At 43.4% G+C, this 17537-nt stretch overlaps 1 protein-coding gene across 1 annotated transcript; it reads right to left on the minus strand.

Moving 5' to 3' along the window:
* Positions 1–2278: 2278 nt before the first annotated feature.
* On the minus strand, positions 2279–17419 carry Atp6v1d (ATPase H+ transporting V1 subunit D). The gene is made up of 9 exons (XM_028876103.1): positions 17230–17419; positions 12750–12867; positions 9469–9548; positions 8146–8213; positions 7602–7646; positions 6226–6329; positions 5676–5742; positions 4312–4390; positions 2279–2891 (listed from the first exon to the last, which is right to left on the minus strand). The coding sequence occupies exons 1-9, from the start codon at positions 17268–17270 to the stop codon at positions 2750–2752; spliced, it is 744 nt and encodes a 247-aa protein (XP_028731936.1). The 5' UTR covers positions 17271–17419; the 3' UTR covers positions 2279–2749.
* Between the last annotated feature and the right edge of the window lie 118 nt (positions 17420–17537).

Here is a 17537-nt window from a genome sequence, read left to right on the forward strand (position 1 = left end):
GAGTCCTGGCTGTCCCGGAACTCCCTCTATAGACCAGGCTGGCCTCGAACTCAGAGATCCACCTGTGTCTGCCTCCCAAGTGCTGGGATTAAAGGCGTGTACTACTAGACCTAGCCTTTAACCTAAAACTTTTGAAAGTAGCCAGCTTACAGTTGCAAAAACAAAACTTTTCAGAGAGAAGAGGTGTATAGTAGGCAGATTCACTCTAGGGCAGCCAGGGATTTGAGAATTTCTAGTTGTTGGCACATACTTCATTCTCCTGCTGTTTACCTCCCAAAGATTACAAGTCATAAAAAGTTATACTACGTATATACAACCTGAGGTACTCCATCTTTCTTTTCTACTCCTGGTCTTTCCCCTTGGGTCAGCTCACTCCTAGCGAAACCCAACATTTACCCACTGTTTAATTTTGACTTTTTAATGTGAAGCCATAAAGTCATCTGAAGTTTAACTGAATGTGATGATGCATGCCCATAATCCCCGCACTCAGGAGTTCCAGACCACCCTGGAACATAAAAGACCCTATTTCAAAAGGAACTCACCTGTCGATCTGGACAGTTGAGGCAAGCCCAGTAAGCATCAGAGCTTTAATGACACTACATGAGAAATCTAAATTCCTTTGGTCCAATGCTTTCAAGTGAATTGATTTTCTTAAAAATAAAATCACCAAATGTGGCGCTCTTCAAACTAAGAGCAGTGCTGAGTGCTCAAGGATTATGCCTCTGTAGTAAGTCTCGCTTGACTTGCATTTATTTCCACCTATGCGATTTGACCTATATCAGCTGCTCAGTTTCTCCATATGCAGAACTGAAAGGGTACAGTTTACACCTCACCAAGATACTGGGAAGTTGATTGCTGAACAGTTCAATGTCACCTACTGTGAACTTGGCTACTGAACTGACTCCGAACCTGACATATTCTCCTGTAAGCCACATCTGGTTTCCTACAAATCAGCTCCTCCGAGAGAGGCTATCTTGCTCTGGAATACTTAGAATTTTAAATATGGAAGAGACAAGGATAAAAAAAGATATAGACTGGGAGATTACTGAAGGGTTTGCCAAGAGGATCTAAGTTCAATACCCTGCCAAGAACCCAAGTAGAAAAAAAGCAGCATGGTAGTGCATGCTTATAAGTCCAGCATTGGAGAACAGAGGCGGGGCTTGCTAGCCTGCTAGTCTAGCCTACCAGGCAAGAGCCAAGCCAGTAGGGCTTTCAAAAAAAAAAAAAAAGGCAGGTCTTAAGGAATAGCTCCCAAGGGTGTCCTCTGACCTCCACATGCACATACATACAAACATGTACATCACACATCAAAAAAGACAAAAGGCTAAGTGTGAACCTCTGAAGGTAGGGTCGGTGAGATGGTTCAATGGATAAAGGTTACCGAGTTCCACCCTGGGACCCACATGGTCAAAGGGAAAACTGACTTGTGTGAACTGTGGTACACAGTCCTCCACCTCTACGTACCTATACACATAAAAAATACAATTCTTCATATAATTGAAGTTACACTACTTGGGTTAAATTCTGGACTCACCATCATCATTTTCCAGCCTTTTTACTTAATCGCCAATGTGTCTCAATTTTTATTCCATGGAATGAACTAAAATATGTATTTTTGGACTGGGGATGTAACTTAATGTAAATGCTTGCTTATCATGAGACCATGGGTTCCCTCCCTAGTATCACTTTAAAAAAAAAAAAAACCTTAATATGGTTGGTTATTTTGTGAACATAAACACACAAAACAGTAAGTACCTGGCGAATAGTCCTAAATGTTTCCATAATCATTTAACATCTTTAAAAGTCTACCTTGTGATGGCAGTTATCATAATATATTAATGCTAGTGTCACTCCCATAACTGTGTCATGCTCAGTCAAGCCCAGAATGCCTGGAACTGGTTGCATTGCAGTCTGAGTAATCACAGTAATCATGCCAAATCAAACAGTACTGGAAACTCAAGACAGACACTACCTGGTCTGTCTACTTTGGCATCTCATCTTCATAAAAGACAGCAAAATGCTATTGCTTCTAAAACATACAAAGTTATCTGGTCAGTCCAAAGTAGGGATTAGTATCGTTCTTAGGAGAGACATGTGTTAGGAGCCTGCTTAGCACTGGCAGTTACTCCAAAATGCAGTAACTACCTCAGATAAACCTAGTAACACACTGAGATAGGGATAGCTACATGCCTTTGGTAAAAGCTGTGAGTGGCAATAAGGTCACTGATCTGAAACAAGGACATAACCACTATTCTTAGTAAAAGAAAAAGAAACAACATGTTTTTTAAGTCATTTTACTCTGTTCGTAAGTCACATTGAAATGGGCAGAACTGCTTCCATTACAGGCAGACTTATCGTGCAAAGAAAAATAGATGTAGAGCTGAGGAGACCACAGTAACACAACAGTGGCTGCGAACTCTCGGACAACAGCGCCAAGGTTTGCAAGTGAGTAGGAACGAAGGCTGCTCGCAGCAGTTGGCTGAGACCATAAATGTTTGCAGGTACCAATGAAACTCCTGAAATAGAATCGTGTGACTCTCACAGAGGAAATGATGTAAGTTGCCGAGCATGTTGTGCAATCTCATTCAACTGTGACAAGTGGTTGCTGAATTCTGGGCAGGAGAAATGGTCTCACAGGGCATCCTTAATCCTATAGCCAGGGAAATTGTTATGCCAAAATAAATACCCACACATACCAAACCTACACACTGAGCTAAAACGGAGCTGGGTCTGAAGGGGGCGAAGGCTGTTACTCAAACAGCAGGTCCTCGTCCTTCTCCTCAGCCAGCAGGTTGGCAGGCTCCATCACTTCTCCAGCTGCTCGCCGCTGCTCCAACTCCTTCTCAAATTTTTCCTTGATAATCTTTTTCTTCTCCTGTATTTTCTTTAGCCTGCAGGAAGGAGACTTCTGAGTGCTGTTTCAGTGCCAAGGAACGTGAATGTCTACAGGTTCTGTAACTAGGCAGTACACCCGGGAAAACTAGAGTCTGGCTTTCTTTTTCTGTCATTGAAAAGCCATCTTAACATGTCTGAGGGGAGATCCTATTAATACCTGATTGCAGACACCCTAGCCGACATTAAGTAAAACTTGAAACCCATCCTGTAATGGGACAGATTCTGAGCATTCTGTTTTCAAAATTTTTGGATCACTACAACCCTGAACACAAATGGTAACTACAATTCTACGTCACACCGAGCTGCTTCACGATCCTAAACACTGCTCTCACCCACCCTCCACTTGTGCAAACTTAGAGCACGGCCCCTCTGGTTAATATTTGCCACTACTGCTCTTCTCTCCATGAACAGCTGTGGGCATGTTTCCCTCACCATGTACTGTGTTAATTCTCTAGTGGTGTGATTCTTTAGTTGGAAATGCCCAAGTACTTTGTCCCACCTGCATGTATTCAACGTGCGCTGAATTGAGTGGCTGGCTTGATTCATTTCTCATCTTGGGTTTTACATAGGAGACATCCAACCCAATCACTACTCCGTTTTAAAGAATAATCTAGTTTTTCTGAAAGGCATAAATTTTTGGAGCTGTCATGTTTGATCTATGTGCAGAACATGACACCGATCTCCACAGCCTTTGGAAATACAGTTGTCCCACTCTGCACTGGAGACACTACAAGACCCACAGATCTGAAACCATGTTGTATACTATGCCTCCTTCATGCACAGTCAGCCCTTAGTGCCTCAGTGCTCTGTCTCTGTATACTAAGGCAAGTGTGAAAAATCGATAAAGTTTAATCTAAAAATTAAGTACAGTGAGGGATTAACAAATTTTTAAGTCAAAAACTTTCACCTCTTTCCTTAAAGGAGACACAGCCTCTGTGAACACAAGAGCCACTGTAACATGACAGCTACCAAGGGACTGTCGGCAGGTAGTGGGTGCACAGGGTGGGTGTGGTGTGTTAGCTGAAATGATGCTTCATCCATAGCACAGCACCTCCACCTCGCGCTTCTTGAAGAGCACACAACTGAAAACCTACACACTAGGTCTTTCCCCTTCTTTCATTTAATATTTGTGAACTGCAGTTAACCACAGTAAACTGCAATGGAAGACCAAGATGCAGGTAACAGGGACAACTGTTATTTCTTCTTTCAGTCTTACTGTCTCAGAGTATATATTCCGATATAGCTCAGGCTAACCTTAAGCATAGTCTTGCCTTCTGAGTTCTGGGATTTTAAGCAAACATTTACTTCTTGTTTTTATTTAACAGAATAAAATGAACTGTTTATTCAAAAGAACGTTAAGTAAATTAGTCACTAAGCAAACTGAGACTAGTGTATGGGGGAAAAAAACCAACAAACCTGTAGAATTCTTCTCGCTCTCTCTCATCCAGCTCTGTGATGATATAGGCAAGGGTGCGTTCAATCCGGGGGATGATAACTAAGAGTTTAAAAATATACATATGTGAGAACTTAAGTGCCCTTTCAAAAAATTACCAATATTTAGCTGTACAGTACTTACTGTTTTCTAATTGTAGAAATAATATATACTTAATGAAGAGAACTTGGAAAAGAATTAAAAAGATGTAATCCAGGCAAATAAATTCACCTTGCCATTATTTTGGCATGTGCCCTTCCAGGATCTTTCTACATACAGATACCAAGATTGGGCCCAAACAGATCTAACGCTGGATACTACTAAGTCTACCTGAACAGGTCACAATAAGCCGGATGTTAGCTTAAATACACTAGAACACTATGGTTTGTTTGGTTTTTGTTTTTGTTTTTTTCCAAGACAGGGTTTCTCTGTGTAGTTTTGCGTCTTTCCTAAAACTCACTCTGTAGACCAGGCTGGCCTTGAACTCACAGAGATCCACCTGCCTCTGCCTCCTGAGTGCTGGGATTAAATGCGTGTGCCACCATCGCCCGGCTAACACCATGGTTAAAAACCGAAAGAGAATGCTGGGATCATTCTGTCTGTATGTCATTCAGCTCTGCTTTCCACAGAATGTTCTTATCCTCCTGAAGTTGAGAACTATTAGCCTTACCCATTGTGTTTTGATGGAAGTTCAGAGACAAAGACTGACACTGGAAAGCAGACAAGAACTGTGTTTCTGGGGATGGTGTAGCTCAGTGGTACAACACTTGGCTAGCCTGGACAAAGGCACCACCAAGTTACGTGGCCGGACACAGTTTTAGATGAGCTAATACTGTCAGGGCACCAGCTGAAGGGATTTTCTTTGCTCCTTTCTTACCTAAGGTTGAATAAACATTTCTTTCCTGGAAACTGAGTTCATCAGCCATGAACATTGTTAACATGGTTGTATTTTTAAAATAGTGGCATAAAAGATAGAAAATAAACGTAGCAAAATGAAACAAGAATAGCCTAAAGGGGAGATTTAAAGATTTAATGTGTTTAAAAAAAAAAAAAAAAAAAAAACAGTTATCATCCCTCAATGGACAGAAGTTAAGAAAGCACCGAGGCTCATAAGGAACAGAACTTTACTAACTGCATGAATGAGCAGAAGTGCATAGCATTCCAAGACCTGGAACTCCCTCAGGATGCACCCATGTTTTCGTACTGCCCGACACATTTCTCTCTACACTGGCAGGGGCACATCTCACCTCTCAACCTGGAATGCTGGGCCTGAGTACTAGCAGCTGCCTAACAAGTGGGCGGGGCAGGGCGGGGATGAACAAAGCGCCTCCCAGCAGCTTGGACTCACCGTGTTCAATGGCATTTACACGCCTGTTGGTTATCTTGATGGCTTCATCCAGAGTAACAAAGGAAGTCTAAAATAAAGGGACAAATTATTAACAACACACGTCTCCATAGTCAGTCATGCCTGTTCTCTTGACCCGACTCAGACTGCACTTACAGAAAACATTTGGGAACCCAAACACAACTAACTTTGCAGCCTGCCTTAGAAATAGAATTTATGTGAGATTTCTATAGAATGAGTGCTGCTTCCATAGACAAGCATTCATTCACTCCTAACCTAGATATGCAGTGACTGGCCACACACATGGACCATGCTTCATGTGCACTAACTCCAGTACCGACCCCTGCTGTTCCCGTCTAGCGGAGTGCAGGTGCACCACTGCACATGCACTTTATTAACAAAGAGCAAAGGCGGGTGAGCAGAAGCCACCACTCCAGCGGGCAGCTCACAGGCGTGTTTCACCAGGCTCAGCTGAGTTGAGTGTGCTCCACCACAAACCCTGACTGCCCACGTGACCGTCAGGCCACGCTGGAGAGTTCTAGCCGCCACACACCTGCAGTGAAGCCAGTTCCACCAGTAGTTCCACTGCTTTGGCATAATTCCTCTTTAGTTTAGCCAGCTGTTCCCCACCTCTGGCTAAGCCAGTCAGTTCATAGCCTGAAAGAGCCAGTCAGACAACATTTTTAATTAGGGAGGAAATAATCCTCCATGAATCCCCAAAAGGAAGACAATTCAGAATAATAACAAACATGGAAAGACAAACTCACTAACTCCTATTAAATGCAACTGCCAAACACAAAATACCCATTCCAGGCTCACGTGAACAACAGGTGTCTGCTCACCCAAAGGGCACCAGTGACAGACCAAGCTAACAATTCCACTTCAGTCTAGCTTGGTGGACTTGTGAGTTTATTGGGCTTATATTATAGGGATGTGGTAACCCCAAAAGTAGCCTCACAGCAAAGTCTCCTAGCATAGTTAACTTCCCTCTAGCTGCATAGTTTAGGCCCCCTTTTAGTTAGTCTTCAATGTTCTCTAGCACCCCCAGAGACCATGTGCAGCTAGAATGAAATGCCTGAGGGAATGACTAGACTCTCAGCTAAGGATCTCATGACCCTACCTTCTCTCTGAGGAAGGTCAACAAACGCATCTTCAGGGTCTCTTGCAGGTTACCACAGCTTGTCTGATTGAGATAGTAATGGCTGTATGCTTAGATGACAACATTCTATAAATACTAAACAGAACTTGGGTAAGAAGTGTGTGTGTGTGTGTGTGTGTGTGTGTGTGTGTGTGTGTGTGTGTGTGTGTGTGTGTGTTGGGGATGGAATCCAAAACTAAACACACTAGACAATGCTTTACCACAGGGCTACATCACCAGCCCTCTAGGGGAAACTGAACCACTTCACAAGCTTGATGAATTAGCTAATAGTGGTCAACGCCATTACTACATGGAAACTTTCTGTACAGATGACTATTACTTTATGTGAGCCACAATTACCATTCTGCACAATTCAGTGAGCAAGTTCATGAACCAATCAGATAGACGAGGCAGAAGAAAAAGTATTTTTATATGGGATAAGGTTAACTACTTCATCACTCGGAGGAAGACTAAACAGTGTTACTTATCCTCACAAATGCTGCCAAATTAGGAAAGGAACAACTCCAAAAAGCTTGAAGTGAGCTAAAACTATCTAGAAAGATCCAGCATTCAGAATGCACCACAGAATATAAGATCTTATTCTACTTTTAAAAGACACACACCAAAAATTATAAATAATCCATGGTGAATATAGTTTAATCAAAGAGTCTACACCAAAGTCTAGTTAGTGAACTGATAATAAAAGACAAAGCCTCATATTTTTAAATGGCAACTGACGACCAACTGTATTTCTCAGTTGAAATTCTACATCTTAAGATGTTCACACTTACTGTCAGTTCCTTCATGGTAATGTTCAAACACTGGTAGGGTAACACCTGTTAAAACAATGAAGATGTGGATTCACAAACAACCCGGGCTTGGTTTTTCTTCTATTCCCCAGTCCTTGGATAGATTCTGGCTCTTCTAGAACAACCTATGGCAGCTTTTCTTTTCTTTTCTTTTTTTTCTTTTTTCTTTCGTAAGACAAGGTAGAACTATGTAGAACAGGCTGACCTGGAACTTTGAGATCAGTTAGCCTCTGCCTCCTGGAAACTGTGCTGCTTTCTACACTAAGTATCAAATACTAAAAAAACCAAGTGATTAAGTCTGGAATTGTAAATGGCTTCAAGTACTGTATTTAAGAATTTGTTTTCTCAAGAGTTTGCTTCTACTCAAAAGTCAAATTATCCTGAGTACCAGGCAAGCTAAGGTCTTAACATGCCATCAAGCTGTTCTTATTTAAGAGAAACTGGGACATTAAGATGTTGTTGTGTAGCTGATTAGCTGTAAATGTCACCTTTACCCCTCCAGGGACTCTCAGGGCTGGTCACTTACCTGCTACATTATCTTTCTTTGCACGGATCTTCACTTGTGCTTTATTTACATTTTGGATAACTGTGGTGCTGGGAAAAAAAAAAAGAGAAAGAGAGAAAGAGAGGAAGAAAGAACGAAGAAAAGAGAAGAAAAAGAGCTTTATTTAGTCTTGTTTGAAGAAATAAATCAACAAGGACCCTCTGGATAGTTTCAGCATTGAAACCAGGAGTAAAAAGTCACCTTATGTATTGGTAGTCATCTTTACTCCAGAAGAGAAAACTCACTAGTGCCAGCAGAGGCCCTCAGAGTGCAGAACAAAGAACAGCTAAATCCCTAGCCATAGGACAACCAAGTTCAAGTATGTGGACGGCTGTGTTTCAGTCACAAGTGGGTATGTGACTTTCGAGGGTGTACTACTGGCAGAACACTAAAGAAAACTCTTTCCTTCTAGTTTGCTGTTCAGCTGGCTAAGCTGCTATTTCCCAGTCTCTATAGTGACATTGTTCTGATGTCATCCAACTCACCATCTGTTACCAAAAAAAGAATTTCCCCATAACCACATAAGATACACTCTCTTAATGCTCCCCTTCTGCTGGGAAAGTAAGAACAGCCCATTATATTATCCTACCAGCACATGCAGACAGTAAGACCTGCTACTCAACTCAACTGGCCTCACGGTCGTCAGGCGTAAGGCCTTCCTGGCAGGAAAAGCTCCTATGGTAAGTGGGGCCCATGCCACTAGACAAGGAAACTAACAAGTCCAGAAGACAAGGTCCACCTCTGTCCCTAACTAGCCACGGACTCTCAGAAACACTTTCACTCAGAATGGGAGTAACACCACTTGCACAGTTACTTAGGGGATCATGAGGAACTAAATGGGCATAATCCACGTGCAAGCCAGTTTGGGTGCTTTGTTAAGCTATGTCATGATAAAAGCCAAAAGCTCTCCATTTCGAATAATGGATTCCAATCTCAAAAAATGTATCCTAGAAACAAAAGTAAGTATGTATGAAATGTTCATAGTTCATTCCCTCAGATTTCAAAAATCTAGCATTCGACTCTGGCAGTAGAAGAAAAGGTTAATAGGTTATAAGACTTCTTCAGAGGACAAACCTGTGAAACGGGAAAATGTTAGGACACAATGAAAATGAAAACGGGCTTCAAAACAACCAGTATTCTGCGCTTGCCACTATAAACAAGACACGTGTGGAAGGTAACAGGCAGTGGGTTAAGGTTAGGATGTTAGAAGTATTCCCATGACTGTAGCCTTTGTCTTTAATGTCATACATCCTTTATGACAATGTCAGGAAATTATGAACTGGAGACCCCTGTCCGTCATCTTACCTGAAGTCCCCTGCTGTGAACTTGGCCTCAGCCAATGAAAAGGCAGCTTCTCTCATCACTTCACCCATCAGCATTTTAGTCTGAGAAAGCATAAACCAACAACAACAAATCATACCATAATTGGTTCCTTCAACTGCTGGTATTTTATAGAAAGTATTGGCATCAAAAACTGATTTAATAATGAGGAAATACAAAGCTCAAGTTTTGAACAGTTTGGGTCAGGGTCCTGATAATGTTAGGAAACCATGAGCTTGAAAATTAAAATAAACTCACTGACAAACAGAAAAGTAAATCTAGTGAGGCTCCGTTCTCCTTGAATAAGTCCATGCCGATATGCTCAAATTAATCTTCTGAATTCTCTTAGCTTTTAAATCCCATTGGCATACAGACTCCAGAATCAGCTGAAATGTAATGCTTGGGAATAGCCAATTTTTATTTTTTTTTTTTTTTAAGAAAAGAGAAACTGAGTAATCTGGGTAGGAAATTAGCTGAACAAATATTAAAAATCTGTTAAAATAAGGAAACATATCTGGTGTGGAACAGAGAAGAATCAGAACAGAGTATTCAGAAACAAGCCCAGGTCTATGTGAGAATTTATTTTAATAAAAAGACCATTCAACTGTTCATCCATTCACAAAATGACAAATTCCTACCTTATAACATGCCTCCACCAAAAAAGACCCATTCCTAAAAAGGAGATCAGTGCATATTCAACAGAAGGATTTATATTCATTTTCTCTCTCTCTCTCTCTCTCTCTCTCTCTCTCTCTCTCTCTCTCTCTCTCTCTCACACACACACACACACACACACACACACACACACACACACACACACACACGTCGGATGTGCAGAAGGGTATTGGTGGTTCTGCTCTATGACTCTCTATCTTATTTGCTTGAGACAGAGTCTCTTATTGAAACTGGAGCCAGGCTGGCAGCCCGCAAGCCAGGTGTAGAGTTATGAACCTGTAGTCACAATTATTCAGAAGATTAATCAAGTCCAGAGGATTGCTTGAGCCCATGAATTCAGGGGCAAATTGGGCAAAAATGTAAGACTCTCTCTCAAAGTAAATAAGTAGCAATAAAGTAACAAAACTATTTCCCTAGCCCTGTTAAGCCTTTCTAAGCCTTATGTAATTCAGATCTATAAGGAGTCCCAGGCCCAGTGGTTCACAGAATCCCAGCGCCGGAAGACGGAGAGGGCTGAAGCACAGGCCACCTCCACCTGGCCTGTAAGTGACACCCTGTCTAAAAGCAGGGTGAGGGGAGACAGCACTGACAAAATAAAAAGGATTTTTAATCGTTTTCTTTATTTTTTTAATTCAGGAGCAGGGGGCGTAGTTCAGTGGAAGAGCATTTGCCTAGCAATTTTAAGTCCATAGGTTCGAATCTAAGAGAGTCAAGAGAGCTCAGTTGTCCTTTAGTTTACAGATATGAAGGAAATATTTTTAGTGTTTTATACATTTACTAGAATGTATAATGACCTTTTTCAAATGAAAAGGGAAGAAATTCACCAGCACTCGGGAGGCAGTGGCAGGTGGATCTCTGTGAGTTCCAAGCCAGCCTGGTCTACAGAGTGAGTTCCAGGACAGGATCCAAAACTACACAGAGAAACCCTGTCTCCAAAAAAAAAAAAGACTAAACATTGGACAACGGCCACATCATATTCCATTATTCTCAAAAGAATACCATTCAGGTATTATAATAAGACTGATTTGTGTACTGACATGAAAAGCTGTGTTGTGTCATGGAGCAGGGGAGTGGGGAGCAGGGCAGAAACACTTCAGCAGTTAACACTACTGGGACTTTAAAAGTCCACGTGTATGCACATAATACTCTGGGATACTCTACAAACACGGGTCAGAGACAGCTCAGAGGGTAAAAAAAACACCTGATGACTTGTCTTGATCTCCAGAACCCATGGGAAAGTCAGAAGGGCTGGTCATGGTGGTGCACACCTTTAATTCCAGTGCTCAGCAAGTAGAAGCAGGCAGATCTCTCTGAATTCAAGGTCAGGCTGGTCTACATCAAGAGTTCCAGGCCAGCCAGAATTACAGAGTGAGACCCTGCCTCAGGAAGAAAAAAAAAAACCACAGTGGCACACATCTGTGATGCCAGCACTCCTATCGTGACACGCAGGCGGGGCGGAAGAATCATTTGGTCACACAGTCTGGAGTACACAGGTCAGCAGCAGATACTAGGAGACACTGCCTCAACAAGACGGAAGGCAAGAACCGACTCCTGAGGCGGTCCTCTGACCGACACACACATGCTGAGGCATGTGCTCACATGTGCACACACACACCCATAAACTATAATAAACAATTTCATACTTAGAAAGTATCTAAAACTAACTCAGGGAAATGAGAAACAGGACTGCTGGAGGCAAGAAGAGACCTAGCAAAAGAATCTTCAGTTTTGAGAATGAATCTGTATTGTTTACACACTATTCTGTGTAATTCACCCACCAAGATAACCACTGACCAGAACCTCCTATGTGCTGGCACTAGTTCAGCACTGGAGCTAGAGTACCGAAAAGACCGAGTCCTTACAAGTGACACCATCAGGTAAGAACCCATCATGCAGTTGTCTGTACCGGTGTAAGACCAAAATGAGGAGATGTGACCCAAGTGAAAACAGTAGCCACTTCAGACTGGATGACCAGCAATGGCCTCTCTGAGAGATCAGAACGACCAGAGAAGCCAGTCAAAAGAAGTTCTAGGGAGTCAGATACTACGCCTTATGCCTGTGATCCCAGCACTGACAGACTGAGGCAGAAGAACTCCCGTGAGTTCGAGACCATCCTGGGCTATCTCGGTTTTAAAAGGACTAAGATAAAAGCACTTTAGTCATACAACAGAATGAAAAGGCCCTGGAAGGGGGCATTAGGAAGAGCACTCCACATGAGGTCAAAGAGGCAGGCAAGGCACAGATCAGACAGATCCTGTGGCTCTGTAGACCTATGACAGAGTTTAGGTGTTAAAATGATTCTTGGCAACTTAAATCTCTATGTGTACATGTGCCAGCTGTTCTCTATTATTACACCTATTATGAAGGATTATTATTTTTGAAAGGAGAAAAAATTGACTTAAATAATGTAAAGAAAAATCAGGAAGCAGATATTTACCTCAGTGGTAAGGCGTGTATTTAGCACACGTAAGGCTCAATCCCCACCACCAGAAAGAAAGGGGGGCGGGTAAAAATATAAGTGCCAAAGCCATACTTGATTTTCCTTAGCCATACATTAAATAGATACCCTGCTCCAAGCAAGCTTACTCTACCTCTATTATCTTCTTTAGGATCTGTCGAAATCGAAGGGTTAAGGCATCAGATTTCTTCTTCAGGAGGTTGCGACCAGTCTGTGCTCCTTTTAATCGAGCCTTCATGATGGTCTGAGCCCTAAAAAAAAAAAAAAAAAAATGCAAACACGTACTGTCACCACTTAAAAGACAAAAAATACCTCCACAGCAGATGTATGTGCCGTCTCACGAGAACAAAGAAATGAACGTGCTCATTCAGGTGCAAAGAACAGATCTACAAAGGACTCACAGAAACAAGAAATGGCTTTCTTCAGGACATGATGCTTGGGAAAAATATAAGCTTACTTTTTTACTGCTATATTTTATGGCACATTCTAGACTCTATCCACAATGATGCATTACATTACTGTGTGGTGTTCAAGTGCTTCCCTGTCATAAACCAAGACCCTATTACCAGTTGTGAATGAATTTTTAAATGTGTCCAGTAACAAATGCATATGTATGACCTGTAAGTGGCAAGCTAACCTCTGAATGAAGCCTCCTAAACTTACTGCATTTTTTCTTACCAGAAGTTCCAGCACCAAAGTAAAGTAAGTAATAGTGGAAAGTGATATTGCTGTTTAGTTGTCACATGACATAAAATTAAATAGTGAAAAAAAAAGTGTTTCAGTAATATAATCTCTCAACAGACTGCTCAATCCAGACACAACAGCAAAACAGCATGTATTAGTGAATCTGTGGGCAAATCCCTTGATCACTAAAAACTTTCTAAGAGGTTAAGGTAACAGGTAAGTCTACAAATGGAAAAACCTCAGACATTAACTTTAGGACAGTGGGGCTCAGAAAAGTAGAGCAATTTCCCCAAGCGGGTGGGAATTTGAACCGGATTTGATTCCCGTGACTTGCCCAAGACTCAAAAGGGGGCTCAAAGCTAGGTTCACCAGACCCCAAGTCCACACTGCCTCCCCCAGAAAGATGTTCAGTCGCAGCACCTGAACAGTTAGTTCTCCATCTAACAGGAAGTTAGCAGTGGGGGGCTGTAGAGAGCAGTCTCGCCAGAGGTCGAATCCAGTGAAGGTGCTTCAGTTTCCAGCTAAACAAGAGCTGCCCACACCAGTGTGTACACAGAACATTCTGTACTGTTGACACTAAATACCAGAATTAAGATTCAAAAGATTGGATGAGGGGCTGGGGAGATGAGTCAGTGTGTAAGAGCACTTGCTCTTCGAGCATGAGGATCCAGTACCCAGGTAGACAGCCACACATGCCTGCATGTGCCTGGAACCCCAGCACTGGTAGACGGAGACAGACCGATGCTGAGAGCTCCCTCATCAGTCAGTCAGCCCAAACCACAAGCTTCCAGTGAGACTCTCTCAAGGCAAAGTGGGGAAAGCAACAGAGTAAGACATTAGATATCCTGTTCTGACCTCCACAGGCACATGTACCCACAAGCTTGCATGCAACACACACACACACACACACACACACACACACACACACACACACACACACACACAGAGTGGGGAGAGAAAGTTGGATAAAATTTAGGTTGCTCCTAGCACTGCAGATTCCTGCCAATTTGGAGCTCATGGATGGACCGATCGATAAGCTAAAACTCAAGTTCCCTCTGGATGACTGCACCTCTGGTTTTCAGTTAGTGAGACTGGAGAGTAACTAGAACTGGAGATGGAGTGGTGAACGCCTGTAATCCCAGCACTGGGGAGGTAGAGGCAAGAAGATTGGAAGTTGAAGGCCAGCCTAGGATAGATAATGAGTTAGAGACTAGCCTGGGACACGAGACCATGCCACAAAATTTTTTTAAAAAGAAAAAGAAAAAAAAAGAAAAAGGGGTGATTTGCCTGAACATTTACAAGAACCTAGAATTTACCTGATTTCTATTAACTAGTTTTTGGGCCCCCTCCCTTTTTTTTCCCAGCTTGAGACAGGGTCTTATGTATCTCAGGCTGGTTTTGAACCCCTGCCTCTACTTCTTGAGTGCTGGGCTTCAGGCATATGTGGTGCTGGTGGCTGAAAGCCAGGGCATTGTGCATGTTGGCCAAGTGCTCTACCACATGGCTGAGCCACATCCTCTGCTTCCACCTACATTTGTTTCCTTTTCTCTGGTGATACCTGAATGAAGGCAACATTCCACAGGACAACAGCACCAAGTGTATGCAAGTGGAACCAAAATCAGTCCTGTGTGATCTAGACCATGGCTGTTAGACCTGTTCTTTTCTGTTTCAGAGCTGCTCGGCCCTACAAAAAAGCAAAGCAACAAGAAGTATGACCTTCAGCTAAAACAGTGACTGTGTCTCCTGCTGAATCAAAGACATCTGACCGTATGACAAAGAGCCCGCTGTCAGGCTGTGGGGAAAACATGTACTTCCTATACCTGACGTCTCTCGCCCAGCAGGCTGAGTGCTCTCGAGTAAGTTTTCACCCTTACATGCCTATCATTTTTCTTGCCTAAGCCCAAAAGAAGCCCATTTTCACCTCCTAGTCCTAAATTAAATGCTCCAAAGTAAAAATAAGAACACATCAGTGTTATGAATAGTGATTAAATATGGCCAGACATTATTTAAAACAGTGAGACCATTGACAGCAAGGCAAAAAAAAAAAAAAAAGTGAGCTCCATTCTGGTTCGTGCAGACATGCCTGGGCATTTTAAAAGGATGAGTAAGACCCAAGCAGAGCCAGAAAAATGAAAATCACTAAGGGATGGTGAGTCCACCCTGTGGCTGGGTCAGCTGCGTCTGCTTGCTGAAAATTATACAAATTAGGAGTCCAGCCTCCCAGATACAGAGACACAGAGAAGCCATCCTTCTGGCTAATGACTTTTCAAAGAAGGGCTCTCTCAGGTCCCTGACACATTTATGAGTTATACAAAATATATATCCAATTGTAAAAAGAAAAAAACCCCTTTTTAATAAATGTTCTGTAGAAATGAGGTCTAGGATCAGGTGTTAGGTAAAACAAGTACTTAATTCTTCTGTCGGCTTTGAGTTTTGTTTGTTTCAGGCAGGCATGGTGATTTTCTCTTTTGAGGTGCTGGGGGATTCAGCCCAAGGCCTTGTATATGCTAGGCAAGAGCTCTGCCACTGGGCTACCACTACTCAGCGGCATTATAATCGGGATGAGGGGAGGACTGGGGCCATCCTAGGGGCGTAGCCTTCTGTTTCCAGAAGCCATGTTGGAATTTGGTGTCTCAGTGAAGTCTGGATGGGGTCATAGCATGCTGAGTTCGAGATCGCCCTGGGGAAGTCTGGATCTTTATCTGCTCCACAGGCACTGCATCTCTTCCACAGCGTGCCCATCGGTACCGTTAGTACAGTCTGCCAGTTCAAAGTCAGTGAGGTGACAGTTAAAAAAGTCCTTTAAAAAATAATTAAAACTCTTTTTCACTCATTCAGAACTACACACATTCTGGCACAGACAGAAATTCAGTCGGGGATTTAAGTATGACTATTTAAAGAGTCCTCGAGTTCTGTGAGGAGAAAAAAAAAGATAGGATAAGGAAAACAATACAGCATCACACACATACTCCACCCACCCCAAAACAGGACCTCAATGAAAAGACCTAAATATCAGAGTAAAAACTGGTTCCTTTCCTAAGGAACAAAAGAGCACAAATAAGAGCAATCTTTACTCTCCACAGGTTATTATGAGTATTTGAGAAAACTTCAAAATTTCCTTTACAAATGTCATTTCCCCTGACAAAGATGTAGGCCAACACAGAAAGGCACCCTGCCACTGAGCCGGTCCCAGGGCGAGGGTTCAAGGAACATTTTTGAGGAACTCCTATGCATTTCAAGATGCCTCCGTCATCCAGAAGACAGCCCATACATAGATTGGTGGGAGAGAAAGATCCCACCGAACAGATACCCGCGTGACGACGTCACGAGTGGCGGCTAGAGGTAGAAAAAAGTACGGTTATCACGAGGCTGAAGGGGTGCTTCAGAAGCGCAGGTCTATCTTCCCACAGCAGGTGACATTTGACGGGATCGACGGGATCCAAGATGAAAACCGACAGCTTCGTAGGGCGGCGACTCATTCAATGCCACTTTGGCTTAGGGGCCGTCTCTATGCTTCTCATCACATAACTTACGTCTGAGGGCTTTGGTCAAAGCCACCTTAACTTCTCCCTCTCACCCCTCAGCACTGATGAGCCCTGGGAGGCGGGAGATGGCGAGGGCTCGGTTATGTAAACTGAGTGTGCAGCTCAGAGGGCGTGCGGGGAGGGGAAAAAATGAGTATAATGACATCAGACCTCCAAAAGAGCCAGCAGGCGGACCCCTTTCAGCTGGGACTGCAACCACTTTCCCCAGTCTGTCCGCTCAGAAGGGAACAGGTGAGGGGGGCCCTAAGGAAGCCTCGCTCTGAACTCAAGGGCAGACCCCGGGCCCCCCAAAAAATACAAGGAAGCTCGCTGGTAGCCCAGGGTCCGCAGGAACGCGCTCCGGGAAGGGGTTCCTGAGCCCGGCGCCGCTTGTCTTGCACTTACATTCGCGAAGGGAAGATTTCAATCCGGTCTTTGCCCGACATTCTGGCGGCGACTGTTGGGCGCGGGCCCCCGGCAGGGCAGTGGTGACTGCAACGCCTCCAGAACTGGCTACCACAAGCGCCTTCCTCCGCCGGAGTCAGCTGATGGTGTCACTTGACCCTCTCGCGTTGCTAAGAGGCTCCAGGGATACCGGTCCCCACTTCCGGTTCCTCCAGGCCTGCGGACTGGAGAGGGAGGAGAGGGCTGGACTTGGGGAATGCCCGGATGTGCAGGCGCGCCGAGCCCGGAATTCCGGATCCCTTGGCCTC

Source organism: Peromyscus leucopus, chromosome 14 (genome assembly GCF_004664715.2).
Source record: "Peromyscus leucopus breed LL Stock chromosome 14, UCI_PerLeu_2.1, whole genome shotgun sequence".
NCBI lineage: Eukaryota > Metazoa > Chordata > Mammalia > Rodentia > Cricetidae > Peromyscus > Peromyscus leucopus.

Bases quoted from the DNA above. Each gene is read 5' to 3' on its own strand.
- Atp6v1d (XM_028876103.1), bottom strand. From the start codon at position 17,270: ATGTCGGGCAAAGACCGGATTGAAATCTTCCCTTCGCGAAT. The intron at 12,868-17,229 runs GTAAGTGCAAGA...TTTTTTTTTTAG, and splicing joins GAAATCTTCCCTTCGCGAAT to GGCTCAGACCATCATGAAGG. The intron at 8,214-9,468 runs GTAAGATGACGG...TTTTTTTCCCAG, and splicing joins TTCACAGCAGGGGACTTCAG to CACCACAGTTATCCAAAATG.